Genomic DNA, 19,536 nt, shown 5'->3' with positions numbered 1-19,536 from the left:
TTCAGAGCTACAGTGAGGCTTTGCAGCACAACCCTCCTCTTTACTGACTGATGATTTGCAGAGCAATTCTGTTGCATAAAAACCAGACTCTTTTCAGAAGAAGGAAACTGGAAGCTCCTCCACTAATTCACTCCACAGATGGGGACATTACAGTCCAGACTTGGGCATAAGTGACACATTCACACATTTGCCCAGTATTCAGTGCTCCTGAATGACCCAGTATATTCATAAAACCCTCCAGTAGATTCCATGTTACAAATAGCTCAAAGTTATATCTAATGTCTGCCACGAAATTGTCTGTGGGATGCTCTATACTCTTCTCCCACCATCCACTCAGGCTAACCACACAGGCTAGTCCTCACTACTTCAGGCAACATAGAAAGGCTTTTTAGCATCACTGGAGGGTGTTCTCAACACTGGCATCAAATTAGTGATGTGAGGTCTTGCTGTAAGGCCAGAGAATCATGGAGTATCTCGAGTTGGAAAGATACTTAAAGATCAATTCCATCTCCCTGCTCCTCACAATACTATCTAAAACCAAACCATATGACTAAGAGCATCATCTAAACACTCCTTAAACTCAGGCAACAAAACCTTTCAGCCTGAGAGATGTAAAGGTATGGCTAAACCACACTTGGACTCTGTCATCAGGATATAGCCTCATGCTCCAGAGTCAGGTACGACACAGCTTCTCCCACATGGCTGAAGTGGACCTCAGCTCTGCTAATATGCCTGCCCTCCTGGAAAAGGCACTAGTATTATCTTGTCGAGCCTGTAGCCAAGTATAGGAGATCAATATCATGAAGTTTGCTGAGATGTTCATAAGCTTACCCTGAACCCTCTCCAGAAAGTCCCAACAATGCAGCTGTAGCAATTCCTAGCAATCTTGGGCAGAACACTGGATACAAATGTGGACCCTGTGAATAACCCCTCTACAATCTAGGCACACACGACAGGAGGCAAGGGAAAATTAATGAGTGTGTTCTTCTGGGTCTTCAAGTATTGCATCCACTGACAGGTATCCCAAGTTCCAAGAGTAATATGATCCTGCCACTCCAAACTCATCTTTTGGACCAGAACTTTCTGTTTCATTGTGGGTGAAACAATCACAGTGCTAAAAACCCTGGGAAGTCCTTCAGTTTCTTTTTTTTCCTTAGAAGAAAAAGGGTTCAAAAGAAATTAGCTCAGTTCACTTGAGACACATCCTCATATATCAGTTGCTGCAGCTACAGAAAGAAGTCCACTATAACCTCCTAGAGCACCTCAGAGTGGACACTGACAGACTCATCGTGAGAAACCTAGTCACCTGGAACCGCATGTGCAGGAACAGAAGCAAGACTCTGCCACACATGACACTGATAATCAGGGCACTGATGTAGGAATTAAGATGTCCCTCCCTGGAAAAACACGGTGGAAGAGCAATATTGTACTTCCTAGGGAGGTCTACAGTCAAAGAACCCATATCTTTGGGACAGCTTTTCTTCAGAAATCTTCATGCCATAAGTATGGTGACAATGTTCAGTATAAGGGACCAAACAAAACTTTCCAAACTGCAAATGAAGATGGAGGAACCTCCATAACATCTGTGTTTTACTGGTCTGCTCTTACTACATCACAGTACTTGTTTGTGCAGATACAGACTATACTTTCATGGGAAGAAGGATAAAAACTGTTGAACTTCTACACAACAGTAAATATCAGTTCAATCTGTAAACCTTCCTACAGAAAAGCAGCACCCTAAGGAACTGTCAAGTGAAATTCTCCCTAAATCTCTAGGATGCAATCAGAACTCCATTCCTATGACAGCTACTATTATATTTACATTTACTACTGGACAGAACAAATGGATATTACATGCAGAGCAAAGGCTTAAACTGAAAATTCAAAGGATTCCACTGGTTTTAAAGAAACAAGTATTGCTGATCTAAATCAAACTTGAAGATTCTACTGCAATAAAATTATTGGTATTCAATTCCAGCATCCCTAATGAACTGAAAGAATGAGTGAACTTATTACAGAGAAACAGAGGTAATTGACTGAAATCAATGGCAAAATTTCTAAATTGTTTCAACATAATTAGTTCATCCACATTTAAAGCACATGAGTGTGCATGCATTTCATACACATCTATAAATATATATATAAACATATAAACACAGCCATATGTATGTAAAAACAAACATTTAGCATCATGTACAAAAAAGTAATTAAGATAAATATCAACTAGACATACTGAAAGGTATTTTGATTTAAAGTCAAAATTATGATTAAGAACCAGGTGACTATTATGAGAAACAAAATTTCATAAACAGTAAAACATACCTGATAATAATTGGGCCAGAAAGTGCTAATTGCCAGTTCTGTTCTGTTCCAAGCACCAGTGATGGATGTGTTCCAGACCGGGTTACCAATAGGACCATCATTAACTTTCACATATATATTCAAAGTGCCAGGGCTAGATCCACTCTTGCTTGAAACATAATAGTGGAAATCAATACAATGTGTATCATTTTCTTTCAGATGGGGCATCAGGAGCTGAGCTTTCTGTCCCGCAAATCTCCCAGATGTATTAACCAACATGAAAGAACCTGCAAAAACAAAGTCACTGGTTCAATTTTTTCTTTATTTTATTTTTCTCTTCCTAATATGGTGATCCCTAACTAAAGCACCATTAGTTAAATAATAATAATAATTCATCTATTTTGCTTTGCTTCTATTAACATAACAGTAATTTGTATTCTGTAGGTATTTAATCTCAAATTACTTTTGGAGCATCTCAAGATTCTTTTGCAAAGCTAGTAGATATTGCAATCCTTATCCTACAGTTATAGAAAGAAAGAGACAGAAAAACCCAAACACTGAAGTGATCTACACTGTGCTAAATCTAGAGATGTTAGTACAGAATCAACTGTAGGTCTTAACTACCTGAGTGTTTCTATATGCAAGTCTTTATTGGGTTTGCCTGGTAAGGTTTTGGTGAGGGGGAACTACAGAGAGGTGGCTTCTCTGAGAAGCTGTGAGAAGCCCTCCATGTCCGGCAAAGCCAATGCCAGTTGGCTCCAAGATGGATCACCGCTGGCTAAGGGTGAGCCAACCAGTGATGGCAGTAGTGCCTCTGCAATAACATAATCAGGTGGGAAAAAAAGAAAACTGCAGAATTGCAGCTAAAGAAAGCAGTGAGAATATGTAAGAGAAACAACCCTGCAGACACCAAGGTCAGTGAAGAAGGAGAGGGAGGGAGCTGGTGCTCCAGGCCCAGAGCAGAAATCCCTCAGCAGCCCACGGTGCAGACCATGGTGAGGCAGCCTAAGGAGTCTATGGATGGAGTAGATATCCACCTGCAGCCCATGGAGGATCCCACACCAGAGCAGCTGGATGCCTGAAGGAGGCTGTGAATTCATGGGAAGTCCACACTGGAGCAGGTTTACTAGCAGGACTTGGAACCAGTGGGGGACCCACGCTGGAGCTGTCTGTGCCTGTAGGACTGCACCCTGTGGGAGGGACCCCACTCCGGAGCAGGAGTAGATTGTGAGGAGTCCTCCTTCTGAGGAGGAAGGAGTGGCAGTGAGAATGTGTGATGAACTTATCACAGACTCCATTTCCTGTCCCCCTGCACTGCTGGGAGGGAGGAGAGAGAGAAAATCAGGAATGAAGTTGAGACCAGGACGAAGGGGAGGGCACTTGGCATCCAACCAGGGTCAATCCACCACAAGAGATGCAATGAAATTTAAGAGAATGATATGTGTTCAGATGGTGGGATGCAGTATATGACACTGACAGAATCTATCCAAAATGTTCTCAATTTCTTAGCCTTACTCTAGCTAATCACAGCTTATTCTAGCTACCTGACTAAGCGTGACAATTGTCTCCCATACTCAAAAGCTGACAACAGAATGAACAAATTAAAATACAAGCAAACCAGCAAGCTTTACAGGTTAAAAAAAGGTATGTTGGTGTGAATTTTATATTATCGTCACAGCTTAAAACAACAAACAACAAGAAATGTAAAAGTATTCACATAAAATTACATTCAAGTAACCCTCACATGAGCAGCTAGTCAATTTATGCTCTGTTTTTCAATGCCTATTAATGCGTTTCGTTGAAGTGTACCTTCAAAATAATCATGTTACAGAACAGATGTGAAACTAAAGAATTTGAATGGCTATACAGACATTAGAAAAATATAACATGATTTTCAATGTGTCACTGAGATGTGCTGTTTTAGTGTTTCTGCTAAAATGTATCTGGTGAGCTTTTCCTAGTTCATCAGAGGAGTAGGATGTAAATAGATCCTCTTAATTGTTTGACTGAACTATCATCTGAATCTCAGGAAATAAGACACTTGGCAGTGTCATGACAGGTAAATCACATCACTGAGGTTTTTTGGGGCAATTTGATTTCCTACTTGTGCAAGTCTCACCAACTAATGCTTTCAGAAGCTGAAGTCTCCTCTGTTCTAGTGCAACTGGAGCAGCAGCTTCACCTGTAGAACTTTTAAAGCTGAAAACCAAAGGACATTCAGTCATCTAGTGTGGCCTTCTAAACCTAGAGTTGATTAAATAACTTGTAATATCTTGCTGTATCAAACATAGTAACTTCTACTGTGGCCTAAACATATCTTCCAGACAAAATTTAAGGAAAACTTTCCTGGAGCAAGTAGGAATCTAGATGATGGATCCAGGAACATTGTACTGTAAGAGCCTGCTTCTGGCTTCATAAGAGAGCAGACTTCTTGCACCAAGCAAGGGTCACACTTTGTGTGCATGACAATGAAATCCTGAAGTGTCTGTAGATTAAGCTATGTAAAATCAGTCTGGTTAATGCAGAGACATTTCAAGCTAACCAATAACCAAAAACTGATTATAGATACATCTGCAACATTACTCATTTTTTAAATTGCATCCTTTGCTGCAGGTACAAGAATGTGCTCTGTCTACCTAGAATGGCTAGCAGTGCTTTTTTGCATATACATGCTTAGGTGTCTTCTTCCAGTGGGCCAGATGAACACGAAACATGCACACAAGAAGTCCCAGGTACACACCACGATCAGCATATGGGCAAATCTAATTTCAAGTGTAAACCATCAACACTGTGTGGGTTTCACTGAGGTCAAGTAAAAAGAGAACACAGATAATAAATTTCATGGAAGTCCCCACCTGATGCCTTAACTCTTGTCTTTGAAAGGTTGCCACATGACATAATTCAGTATTTGATTTGACAGTACCAGTTTTTCCAGGTATGTGAATTCTGATAAAGATCAACTTAGCTTCTACACCTAGCTTTAACTATGGATCTTCCCACAAGAAAAAAAAAAACCAAAAACTAATGTGTATTAAAATGAAATGCCATAATCACCATCATATAATCATAGAATGGTTTGGGTTAGAAGGCACCTTAAAGATCATCTAGTTCTAACCATTATATATACATATATATTACTTAAAGCTATACAGTGTGAGTCACAAAAAGTGAATTGAATGCAGTAAAATCTTGAAATTTTCAACTTCACTACTGTCCTCTGTTAGATTACTGAATACTGCTATGCCAGAGGATTATATACATCAAACCATATGGATAAACTCAGTACACAAATAAACACTAAATTTTGACACAAAAAAAAAGGGGGGGAGGGGACAGTTCTTGGCCATGAAAAAAAACCACAAAAACCAAACAGACCAAAAACCAACAAAAAAATCCATGGTATACTTTCTCACAGTGGATCAGTTCTCCAGAACTGCATATCACATATTTGGGGACATAACAAATACACACAAAAAAATAACTGCAACTCTTCAGTAATATATCTACTAGGAAACAGTTACCAACCAGGAAACAAGGATTCAACAAGAACACACATAAAATTATAGTCATTCATAAGGAGAACAAGTGCACATACTACTATAAACATCTTCCTTTTTAAAATTACTAGTTTCCTTAGATGTACTTTCATGTTTAAACACAGGGATTATGATAATTTCTTCAGTCAAAATGTTTAAATGGGTTTTATTTTGGTTCAGTGCTTAGGTCTATGTTTAGGCATTACATGCATCTTGATAGTTTGAAATTAACACTGAAATCTAACCGAGGATAACACCTAAGGTAGCTGATGGTGCTCAACATCCATTAAATTTAGGCTTCTTTAGTCCACAAACTTGCTGAATCACCCATATTTCATAATTTTTGCCAGGGGGTTTAAATCAAGAAAGCAATGAATTTCCTAAAGTTGCTGTTGTTTTCTACAACTCCTTATTGCGAAATGTTTCAGCACTAATTCAGCAAATATTTGGTTCATTAAAATATTAATTTTAAGAACATGCAATACTTGAAAAATTAAAATATAGAGTTACACCAGAGTAAATGGGCAATAGAATATCCTGGTTATTCTCATCAGCATAAATGGAAATTTTCTGTGAAGTAAGCATAAGGGAAAATGAAATAGTAGACACAAACAGATGCCCCAAAGACACAAGCATGACAAAAGAACGGAAAAAAAGAATTGTTTGAAAAAGAAAATCTGAGAAGTGGAAAAGCAATGTACTGGCCTACAAAAAATGATGGGAATGGCACAAGAGAGATTTTTCCAGTCACTTCTGCAAGTTTTCACCTTGCTAAGATACACTTTTTATATTGGGAGTGTCAAATGCAATGAAATTGAATGCAGTATCATTTTTCATGCATGAAGAAAATGTCACTAATGAGCAAAGAGAGCTACTTTGTTGATTTTTCACTACTCTTATACATGGTTGAGGACAAATGATTAGTTTTACTAATAAATATAAGTAAAAAATTACTGATTTTAACTTATTTAGGCATCAGGACTGGTTGCTTTTGACTCTCAATATTTGAAAAATGTGCTAAATGATGGAATGTAAAAAGTCTGATTTTAAGAACAGATATTCCATGTATTACTTTACTGACAGAGCACCCTTAGGGTGCAGAAAGGTATCAAAAATGCTGTGACTGGACAGTTCATAGAATCATAGAAAGGTCTGAGTTGGAAGGTACGTACAGAGAGTTACCTTTTATTAACAAAACCTCATTCCCTAAATGCCAGCCAATACTACTGCCATCACTCACAAGGGATTGTGACTACTGTGAGTGTCCAAGACTAAGCATGGGACTGTTTAAGACCCCGGAACTGCTGTGCATAAGCAGCTGAATTGTCAGGTTCAAATGTAATGGTCGCCACTTTCAGACAAGGAAAAGTCAATATGTATGTTCTTTTATTTATTGTATTTCATAAACATGTGTACAGACCACTTTGCAAACATTGCAGAAAGCAGAAGACCTGAATTCAATATCAGCCCACCTTGTACTTCAACTCCCAAAGCTTGGAACAGAAGAATTTTTGTCTGCAGTATTTTTTCATACTATTTACTGATTTTATAGATAAAAGAAAATATATTTTCAGGTAAAATTTGCAAATTATGGGGTTGCTGTAATTTGAGAAAGCTCTCAAAGCATGACTACCACTACCTAAAGAAGCTGGAGCTTTCATTCAAATGACATCACCCAACAGGTATGTGCACAGAAACATCAGTGTGGCTTACACCCCTGAATTGGCATAATGAGATGTGCCAGTTGTGAGTCTTCCCTTCAGTGCCTCAGCTAACATCCATCAGTTCTGCTCATTAACTTACAAAGCAGTATTGTCTCAGGTGAATTTTTAGTCTTCTTTTGAGCAATATTTACTTATATTAAATTTAATGTGATAAATTGAATCATTATTTATTACCCATCCTAAAAACATCATTAATCTCAACTTTCAAGTTGTTTATCTTCCAAATTTGCAACTATTCAAACTCTTGAAAAAAACCCCATTAAACTATTCCGTCATAAGTCCAGCATATCATTTGAAAAGATTAATTCACTTCTACTCATAATGCCATCATTGTTTTACCAGAACTAATAAGACTAATAAGCCTAATAATTTTTTTACCAAATTCAATTCTTAAAATTTTTCCTCATATGTATAGATACATCTCCTATTTTTTGTTAGATATTGCTTTGATCAAGCTCAAACATGAAATCACATATTTTCCAGTAATAGCCAGTAATAAAAACACTGCTTTCTGATGAATACTGCTTGTTTTTTTCAAGCCTTTTCAATATTTAACGATTTTGACTACTCACCCTATAATCTTTTTAGTGTTTTCATCATGACTATTACGTTTACAAACACTGTACTGACATTTTGAAGGCTACTTCTTATATAACTAATATTACCTCTTTGCAAAAGCAAGCAATGTATAGTAGGTCCACACAGACACAAGTTCACAAGCTCTTAGAGAAAACAACTGCATGTGCATAAATTCTGAGAGATTTGTCTCAGGTTTCACATTCAAATTCTGTTGCAATCATTGCACTTTAGGAAAAACAGAAATCAGAGTGAGAAAATACTTCAGAACAGGCAGACCCAGACCCAGGGAGACTTTTAAACACAAAGCTTCCAGAAGTATCTCCCCAGGTCTGGAACAGTCAAATTCAGGTTGAGTATTCTACTCAAGTAGAATATATACCGGCAGGAAGCAGGTATATACTGGAAACAACTGAAATTAATTGAAAGTAATTAAAATCAGAGGACAATGTGGATCCTTCCAAAGTCCTAGTATCATAGAATCGTTTAGGCTGGGAAAAGACTAGAGTGTTGATTTGGAACAAAGATTAGTTAATGTTGAAGGGTGGGGAAAAGGAATCACATTTGAACTGCAGTTCCACTCATGAACACAACTGGAAAGATTTTAATTTTTGTTTGTTTGGGGGTTTTTTTTGTTTTTGTTTGGGGGTTTTTTTTGTTTTGTTTTTGTTTTTGGTAACAGGAAACCTGACTAGCCTGAATTCAAGGTTAATGCAGCTACAAAGTAACTCTCCCTCTGTCTGATAAGGCGGGTCATGTGCACTGTGGGCTATGAAATCTCCAAGTGTTGTGCTACTCCTCCCGTCCCTGGAGAGCCACCTTAGATGCAGTACCATCACAGGTGGAGGGTTTCCTTACCAGCCCTAATCACTCAGACAATCCACAGGCAGATAATCAGCCAAGGTGTACACCTTCTTGGGAGAGTTTTTCAAAGAACTCTGCTCCTTCTGGGCTTCAAAGAGATACGTTTGGTGCAGGACAACTTTCTTCTTCGCTTTAGTTTCTGTCATCCCACATTTGGCCTATCCCAATATGCTCTGGCAGCTCTACTACTATTTTCTACAGCCAGTAAGAACTGTGCTACAGAATGATAAAACTGTGAACTGATTTATCAGTTCACTCACAACAGAGAACTTCCCACAGAAGGTTGCAAGTTTTCTTCAAATCTCTCAAGACTCCTCATGATGCAGTCAGCTGGACTTCTTTTAAAGGTGACCTAATATATTTCCCCAGCTATAACATTTTTTAAGTTTTATGCTATGACTGGATCTCAAACATGCCACAGCTTTGAGACAGATCTGTCTGCACCTTTCCTTTAAAGTGAATCAAAAATACCAAAAGGGCTTTGAAGAAGTAATGTTTTATTAGAACATAACTAGAACAAACTGTTTTCTGTCTGAAAATGCAGATTCTTTTGAGAGAGAGTGGTAAAATACAGCCATTTGAAAACAAACACCTTTTCTGCCCACATCTTTGCAATAAGGACCCTTTTCCTCCAGACCTGCTCTGTACAGTAGCAACCTTCAATAGCCTTTTTGGATTAAACAAACTCTACTTGTTCTCCTCTGGGTCAACAGAAAAATCTTCCCTCTTCTCATCATCTCTGGCCTAGTTTTGTGTCTCTTCTCTATTACTTTCAGAAAACCTCCCAGGTGTGAGCTCTCCAGTCAGCACATATATTTCTGCCTGCCCTGTTCTTCCACGGAAAAACTTCTCCCATGGCCAGGTGCTCTCAAAGAAGGAATGCTCTTCTCTCCTGAGAACTTCCCCTAACCAAAAAGCATGCAGTTACCAACCATGGACTTATGACAGCATATAACATACATAAAAAATAATTTTAAAAGACACCTTGAACCATTACCTCATTGTCACACACAGAATGATAGTACGTGTACGAAAAATTTTTTGCGCATTCCTTCTGTTTTCAAGGAAATGAGATGAAGTTTCCAACGTCACCAACAGAATAAAACTTGTTCAGCACAAAGGCTCTGAGGCTACACTTACAGATGTTTCCTTGCCTTGTTTGTTCCTAATAGGGCACAGTTCCACTAGCTGATTGTTTAGCCTGCATACCTGCAGTGAGATTGAAGAGGTCTGCCAGGCACATCTGCTAAACCTACCCTGAACAAAAATAAGGGAAGTCAAAATACAGGATACAGTATACAAAGGATTAAAGGATAGGAACAGAAATAGTAACAATCAACATTGTAACAAACAAATGGGCCTTGCTAAAAAAAAAATCCAAACCAACCCTTGGGTTTACACCTGGAGGGGACTGCAAGTACAACTGAAAAAGACAGCAGCTAAAGATATAAAAGACTTCTGTGAAGTGCTTAACACAGTAAACAAACTGAGCAGCATAACAGGACACATCATATTAAAACCCAAGTAACTGAAACAACTGTTAATGAAGGAATTCCAGGAAACATGGGATGAGGCTCTACAAGTAGGATTCTTTGCATCACTGTTAAATCAGGCGCTATTTAGCTTCTTTAACAAGGACATAAAAACAGATGTAAAATTTTCTCTAAGTAAAAACTGAATTATACAAACACTGGCAAAAAAACCACTAAGTGTCTGAGCAGCCAAATCAAGGCAACCCTCAGAGCCCAGGATGAGTCTTCCAGCCCGATGGGCACAGGGCTGCTGCAGTTCTATGTCCCCAGATCCATCTAGTGGTGAGGCTTCCCAACACCAGCAGACAGACAGAGAGGGAGATGGTCTCACAGATCCAGTATAGACAGAAAAAAGTGCCTTTATCAGCATTCGTCTAAACCCACAGAGCACTCACACAAACAGCATGGACAGCCCCACCCTGTACCTCCTCTCCAGGCAAGGGGAATCTGACCCTGCTAGAGGAACCCACACCCTGCTCCCCACCACGAGCTGGCCCCTAAACCCAAAAAGCCGCAACTTCCACGGTCTCACACCAGCTGCTGGCACTCAAATCCCTTCTACTATTCCCTGGTTAGCCTGGTTTGAAGTTTATGATCATTCACACACACACTGAAGATCAGAGCACATCTATGCACAAGATGGTGAGAAATAGGATTTAATAAGAACTCAGGATAGATTGCGGTGATCAAGCATCAGGCATACTGACGTATGCACCAGCATACTGAGCGGTCAGACACATACACGTGATAAGACTCTTTTATCCCTTTATCCCTCTATTTCTCCCAAGCTTGCCCCTTCCCAAACCAACTTTACTCCTGCCTTTGGTTACCACGTTAACAGCTGCAAATGCAGTGAGAGCAGCAAACAAAATGGCAAGCTGTGTTTTCCAGTGAGTTGCTTACCCTATCAACTTGCATTTTATTATAACTTGGCATTCAAAGCATGAGACAGTTGTTCTGTCAATGAAGATAAGTACCTTTAAAACTAACCAGCACATGCTAACAATTACTGCTGCCGCCCAGAAAGTCCCCCTTCTGTTCTAAGCACATTCTCTTTGCTGCACCACCAATAACATTAGTCATTATTTTTGTAAACCATTCAACCACGCAATTCAGCATTTAAGAAACAATACTCAGGAGATAAGCACAAATCAGCTTTAACAGGTTTCAGGGGAGCTTCTAGGGCAAACCAGTTAGCTTTCAGATAAAAGCTTTGGGGAAGTAAATATAAGAAAGAAGGGGGGGGGAGGGGAACATGGCTTGGTCCTGCATGTTAGCCTTATCTGAAAAGGGCCATTTCCAAGAACAGGGTTAAGTGCTACTGGTGCTCTTCTCCCTTCCCAATGACAGGCTGAAAGGTCTGTTAAACACAGAGGTTAATATAAAAAGCTTCTGCAGGCCCAAAGACAGTGAGCTTTACAACCTTTATAGAAATTCTATTTTCTTTCAGCTTCAGGTTGCTAGGTTAATGTTAGACTAACGATCATACCTATGTATACTCTTCAAATTTTAGAACACCTCAGCAATAAGTTACTTTTACTTTAAAAGCTGATTGTCATTGTACTTGCTGCATATATTATTTCCTGGAAATCATTCTACCACCTTGCCGATTACTAATTTCCTAACTACTGGTAAAAGCCAATTGTTATCATAATACTATCTGGTGTATATACTGCAACTAAGGTGTTGCACAGATGAGTACCTGCAGTAACAAAGCACATGCAAATAACATCCATCTTTTGAATTACACTCAAATGTCTGACAGTCTTCCACACACCTGTAAGGTATAAAACAAAAAATTACTATATTGCCTATGGCAATATAGAGCCTTCTAAAATCTTGTTTATGTATCAGTACTTTTAGAAACATATTAGCCTCAAGGGCCTTTCTGTTACTGGAGTAATCTACTCCTGGTTTCATGAGTGTGAAGAAAGATAACTCATAAGAAATCTACATTATCCATCAAAGTATCTATCCAACAAAACAAAACAACTCCACATATCTACAATAGGTGACAATGTAATGTTTAACCTACTCTTTCGAATCGAAGCAGCCATCTTTGTCTCATCTGTTTAATACATTAATCTGAAAGTTCCCTTAGCATGGGCCATGTATCGCTCAATTCTTCAACTTCCACATGAAAAATCTTGCTCAGAAATTAGAAGTTCACCAGTATAATTACAATCACAGTGGCTTCTCTAAAATATACTTTTATGCTCTGTTTTTCTAAACTGAATCACTCATTGAAACTCCAAAACCAAGCAGTGGGCTTTCTTCCCTAGTTAAACTACAAATTACTTCAGATTAGTATTCACAGCATTTTTCTTACACAGACACACTTCAGAGACCTTAGACAAGACTTGTTGAGTAAAATTTTAAGCACATCAGGGCCTGGGTTTCACTGATGAGCAACAGGATGGCTCAGGACCTTTACTCCTGAGCTCACGTCCCACAGGAAAGTGTCATTATACCAGCACAGAGGCACACGTGCACCCCATGGCAAGTATAAAACAGTTTTAGCCTTAATGGATTAACTACTGTGCTTTCCACAGGCTAAGTTATATACTTTAGTCAACCTATATTATAACAACATGAAAGCTTTAAAACTGATAGAATAGCATATGCAATTGAATTCAAAATCTGCGTTTAAAATGGAATTTAATATTAGTCTACACCAAGATTTATATATGCATGTGTGTGCATTCATCAGCTTGGAATATTGCCTTAATTGGACTTTGTACAGGAATTAGAGACCCATTACACCTCCATTTCTGGACTTCTTTTTCACTCTTTTTTTTTTTTGTAATGTATTTATGCTTTTGCCACAAAAGCAGCTGACATGATTTTCTACAAATTGGTATATAAAGCCATATTCCACATTGGTTTTCTCCTCTTAGGGATCCTATTACACTTAGCAATGACAAAGAGAAGAATGACAAATGAAAAAAAAAAATACTTAAGGCACAAAGATTGTCTTTCCTTAAAGAACATAATAAACTATTAATTCAATATATTTGAAATATCACCTCTAAAATAAAACTCTTTTTGCAAAAAAATGCATTTTTGGCAGGAAGAAAAAATAATTACTCTTAGTTATTTTATTTTTGACATATTAGCCACTACAGTACAATCTATCTTTAAAAGCTGTTATCTAAAAAGGATTACATCACAAACTACATCACAAAGAATGAATACTGTGCAGGTTGCCAATTTATCTGTGTTTATTCACACAATAATTTCCTTCACTGTGGCAACCGGCAGACTTCCCAAAGCCATCTGTACACTGATAAAATGGGAATTTCGCTTTTCATTCTTTTAAAGAAACTTTTTCCAAGCCACAGATGGAATTGGTTTTAAGTCTTGTATTACTTTGGCTAGTTGCAATGTCCTAGTTAGTCTCCAGTTGTATCCTCCTTAAATACAGCAGAAAACATTCCTAAAGCATTTAACTGGTATACATAATAAAGTTAACATATTTACCACATGGAAATATATATTGCATTTTTCCTGTGCAGTCCCATGGAGGATACTGCTTGATGTACTTATTTTCAAGTTCTAGTCTGCTAGAGAGGCACTAAAAACATTAATTTGGACTTGATTCATCCCTGAAACAAGCCTTCCAGTTTCCATGACTCACAATCCCAGGAACTAAGATTGTCATTAAAGAGAACAACAGGATCAAGGTTTTTTTTCCAAAAAGGAAAGCTTAAGACTCTAATTAACACAAGGGCTTAATGATGTGCTTAAGTACCATTCAGGAAAGCACTTAGACACTTACTTAATTTGGCTTCAATAGGATTTCAAATTGAGAAGGTACATGCATAATGTTTCTACATGATGCTTTCTGGAGTTCTGATATCCTGCTATTGCAGGAACCTGACATTTCACAGCTTATTTTAAAAATTGTTAATTGTGATGACATTGTATTGACATGCATGATTTAAAAAAAAAAACAAAAAAACCAAGTAATACAGAAATCCCGGAGTTGATTTTATGAGAGCTAATTTGTCAACAAAGAACAGCAGCTGAAAACAGCTACTTAGGAGCTGCAAGCTGTAAAATTATATTGGCAGATGTATGTACTATGGATAGTAGTAGTGCATCTGAACTAACCCTTTCCCAGAGAAGGAAGTGCTAATCAATTCAGTAACTCTTAAACCTGAAACTACTTATTTTTGAACAATATTCAGGCATTTATCAAGAGCCTCGCAATTCCCAAATTACATAGGGAACATGAACCCCAAAGAACCATATTCAGTACCATTTGGTATTGTGCTTTCAGATAAATCTTATGTTAAGGGTGGCTGGTGGTCTGTAAGAAAAGTTAAGGCTTTGTATCTGTGCTTAAGCCAAAAAAGTTTGGACAACACTGACATAAACTCTTGAAATTTTTTTTTTGAGCCCTGAATTTAATCCAGAAATTAAATATTTGGGCATGTGAGTGATTCTGAATGGGAAAGAGGGATAAATAAATGTTTTCACTGCCGTGAAAGGGGAATGTATATTTACATATATTTCAAATATGCTGCAGGATAAAGCAGAATCAAACAGAAACCAAACTAAAAGATGAAAGATGCTCTATACTTTTCTTCTTCATTGACTTTGTCTTACCTTTAAAAGCTTCTAGGCCGAAACCTGGAGAGAGTAGCAGAATCCCCTGAACATAACTGTGTATCAGTCAAACAAAAACTAGGCAACTGAAACATCTTTTTTTTTTTTTATCACCTTGCCCTTTTCTGCAATAAGTTTAGCCTGGCACCCTCATGATGCATTATGCTTCTCCGTGCCCCCTACGGAGGTGTGTCACTCCCCACCAAAGCTTTCAGGGGCGTCTCCCCAGTGAGACCTAGGCTGCCATTTGAGCCACTGCTCCATCCTCACCCTGCTGTGCTTGCCCCTGCCAAGCTGTGCCTGGCTGTTGGGAGGACAGAGGAGGCTCCCGACAGGGCCGTATTCCCCAAAAGAACTGGGTGAGCTGCCCGGAGTGCTGAAGTACTACAGACCTTTTGTTGTTGTTACATTCAAACCCTGTTTCATATAACCAAATAAGCTATACCTCAACAGCATTTTATGGGACAAAAATCTTCTATTATAAAACATTATCATAATGAAACAGATTAAATTCAAATATTAAGGAAAAGTGAAAATTTTATAGTGAATAGCTCGTAGACTCAATTATACTTCAGAGTATAATAAATACTATGTGTTTCATTAAGACTACAACTTGGTGAAAAAGGGAAAAGCAAAACATAGTGATATAAATTCATTTTTAGGCAAGCAACTTGGCTTCACTTGAGAAATTGTAGCATTTATTTTCTCTTCTCTCACCTCACTTGTTGCCTTCTTATGCTGCCTAGTACAGTTATTTAACCTGATGTTATTTTGGTTTTTTTTACTAAAACTAAGCTTGCAATAACCATAGTTCATTTTCCTGGAATTTTTGCTGTGATCCTTTGAAGCCCGGATAACTTAATTTTGTGAATATTTTCAAGTGTTTTAGAGATGAAGTTTGAACTAAACAAAACATTGAACCAAATGCTAAAGACTTACCTGTGATCAGACCAGAAATAATTTGCCAAGGAAATCATATTAGTGGCAGAACATACTCAAAACTAAAAACTCCACTTCTAGCCCAGGTATTTTTTTAATCAGCTATTATTACAAGCATTACCTACAACTCTAGTACTTAGTCAAGATTAAAAAAAATATAGTCCCCATTTTTCAGTGTACTTGGTGTGTCTGTTAGACAATACTTCCTATACAGAAGCACTGAGATTCCAAGCTGGAGATGGAATGGAAAAATAAAAGAAAAAAACTAGTGGTAGATATGGTTCCGTAAACACATTTAAAGCTACTTTGGAAGTTGACTTGTTTTGAAATAGAAGTCCACTCTTCCCACTCCTTAAGAGTCTTAAGTCCCTTCTTCAGAAAAGGTAGAAAATAAACTGTAAACAAAACTACACCTTAGAAAACACTCTCTGAAAAGCCCAGATCCTCAGGCAAAATGGATTGTTTGCTAAGTCTGCTGTGTTAATCTGAACACTGAGCACAACTCACTCACTCACTCACTCTCTGTTTATTACACGTCTCATATTCTTCAATTCTTTCTTATCATCTGCTGAAGACGAGTAGAAAGTTGAGAACAGTCTACTGGAAACTGAATGCACACTTAGTTAGCAGACATCAGCAATCTATTCCACATGTTGCACAATTACGGATCTACAAGTTGAGAGATAAAAATTTAAGAACACACCGAAAACATATGAATAAAAATTCTTGTAAACATATTTCTTGAAGTGTGAGGATATATTAAACAAATATTCTGAAATGCCTGCTCAGACACAGAAGTTGCTATGTAGAGCACAACAAACAGATATGTACTGAATGCTATTTATGCACAGAATGAATTATCTGTCATTCCCAAGAAGCTGTGCACCACTGTTTGCATTTTGTTTAAAGTTTGCACTAACTTTTTAAACTAAAGAAGTCTGTTGAAAATAAATCCTCTTTTTACTCTCTTATGTAAGTCTCCAGAGATACAGTGGGCTTTTTCATCATTCAAAATGTACTTATTTTTAAAAGAAAAAAACTGCTCAGTTAGGCAGTGAAATCACCCATTTCATAACACTCAAACCTGATTTTTTGTGCAGATTGTAACTCGACAGACTTTGCAATACGATGAACAATTACTAGATAAACGCATCTAGGCTATTCCTACTCTTTGCTCATCATTTTGATAAGGCCTTTCATGAGATAGGAGGCAAGACTCACTAAGCTTTAACAGAATGTAAGTTAATTTCCTGAAAAAATAATGTAAGGGAGATTTTTTATTAAACTCTAATTACTTCTACTTCATTATCACTTCAGTAGGTGGATTGGTTGATATCATTATTGTAATAGAGGTCAGTGAGAATTAATCAGTCCAGTCTTACAAATATACTGCTTCCTCTCATCTTTTTGTAACAGTCTGCCACCTTTTCATGTATTTCAGTAATAAAATTCAGAGAGGTCATACCAGGAAAGTGAAAAAGTAGTGACTGAAAAGGGTCAATGATAGACAAGCTCTTACTGCCTTTTTAAAATAAAAACTTCATTCAGAACTTCCTCGACGTGTATGGGCTAGCAATATTGCTAACATGAAATAATTTAACGTTCAGCCTGGTTCGGCAGATGAGAAGAATACGTTATGAATCTCTTGGTTTTCTCAGAAGTAAGGAGGAAAACTTCTCCTCAAGCAAGTAGACTGGAATAATCTTGAACTTCTGTTGTCTCTAGAAAGCTCTTTTTCCCCCAGACAAATATTTTAAAACAAGATTAGCACTAAAACTGACTTAAATGTTTACACTTTATAGCTTGTTTCAGTTATTTAAAAGTCTTTACCCTTCATTAAACAATTGCTGCCTTGATACCTTTTGGGTAAACTTTTCATCAACAGTTGTCTGTAACTACTGCTATCCTATCCTTCAGAATAAAAAGCAAACGAGGAAACAAAGGTTTAGGAAAAAAATAAAATCCTACAAAACCTAATTCCTTTTAAAAAAAGAGTTGCTTTTAAAAAAATTATTTTTATGTAAAGCTAGGATTCCTGAGAGGACAGGTTGGTTTTTTTCTGATTGTAGCTGGGTTCCCTGTGTTATTATTAACAAGTACTGGCATTTATTTCACACCTACAAAAACTAGTCTAAGACTGTCACAGTTTATATGTCTAATTCCTTCTTTTATTTTCTGAAGTTTCTTGTCCTGCCATGATCTACTTAGCTTCTTTCCTCCATGAGGATGTCAACCTCATGAGGATGTCAACCATGAGAATGTCAACCTCATCAATCTCTTTGGCTTCCTCCTGACCATCTCATGTATACCTTCCTTATGACTGAATATTCAACAGCCTAACCCCCTTTCATTCTTCAACTAAATCAGTTTGAAAGTGCACTCAATATGTTAACAGACTAAAGAAGATGATTTTTTAACTTTGCAGATTCCTCTTGAAAGGAGGATTCCTTGAATCACAATTCCTTGATTTCTGTTAATGAGGGATACGGACACCATAATTTCTAAAGCTGTAGCTGGATTGTGTATATAAGTATTTATACTGTCTGGCTTGTCCCAACTTCATGGGTACCAGGAAGATTGCTACATGGTAGATGAAGCCTTTGAACTTCATCAGAAATATATAAAATTATACGAATAGCAACATAATGTGATCTAAACACACGAAGAGGGTCTTAAAGCTATAGGAAGTATTCACATCCTTACATCCCTCAGTTGTCTATCTACCCATTACGTGTTCTAAACTATGTGTGAAAACCATTCTTTAGATGAACTGATTTTAATTCTGCATTAAACAACAAAAATAGTATTTCATACCTTTAAAATCTCAGATGATTTTCTAACAGATGGAAAAACAGTGACTGAGCCAAAATACAAGCACTTCAATTATTCTCTGTAGCATTCTTTTTATTTCATAGCAGCTAAAAAGATCTCTTTTTTTCTTTTCTTTTTAAAGAGTGAAACACTAGCTCAGTCCATTAAAAAAAAAATCTGAAAAAGATTTTCTGAGACACTACTAAAAATGTTGTTTAAAGATTCTCAAATGCCCAAGAAAATCATTACCAGGAAATTACTTTTTAATCAGGCATAAGGAGGAAAGTAGAAAGTATTTTATTCCCTATAACAACATAACACATGCTTAAATAGTTAGAAGCATTATTTATACTTCAAGAGAGACTGTATCCCCAGAAATAACTAAAATTCTCTAATATTTAGCTTATATCCACAGGGAGATTTAAACTCATATTTCCCTGTAGCTTACCTTTGCTTACAAATTTCTAGCATAAAATCATATTTATGATTTTTCATCTGTCTCAGCTAGGACAGCAAAACTAGGTGTTTGTCCTTTTACACTACTAACTTCAGTAGTTAGGTTACTAAGACCTAGAAAGACCTTTCCAATCCTTCCTTTCTTCTTTATTTTTTTTTAGTTGTCTGATAAGAAGAAATGGATAC

General features: G+C 37.3%; 1 protein-coding gene across 10 annotated transcripts in view; it reads right to left on the bottom strand.

The window, feature by feature from the left end:
- The window catches only part of PTPRM (protein tyrosine phosphatase, receptor type M), a 459,625-nt gene that overhangs the window by 316,859 nt on the left and 123,230 nt on the right, over positions 1-19,536 (bottom strand). For all 10 annotated transcript variants that reach the window (XM_027650889.1, XM_027650890.1, XM_027650892.1 and 7 more), the window contains exon 3: positions 2,323-2,588. In XM_027650889.1, the coding sequence (XP_027506690.1) occupies positions 2,323-2,588 (266 nt within the window). The remainder of the gene's footprint in view (positions 1-2,322; positions 2,589-19,536) is intronic.

The sequence above is a fragment of the Corapipo altera genome, unplaced genomic scaffold (genome assembly GCF_003945725.1).
Source record: "Corapipo altera isolate COAL_440 unplaced genomic scaffold, ASM394572v1 24, whole genome shotgun sequence".
NCBI lineage: Eukaryota > Metazoa > Chordata > Aves > Passeriformes > Pipridae > Corapipo > Corapipo altera.
Note: the sequence above shows the minus strand (reverse complement) of the source record. Positions and strands in the feature narration are given on the sequence as shown.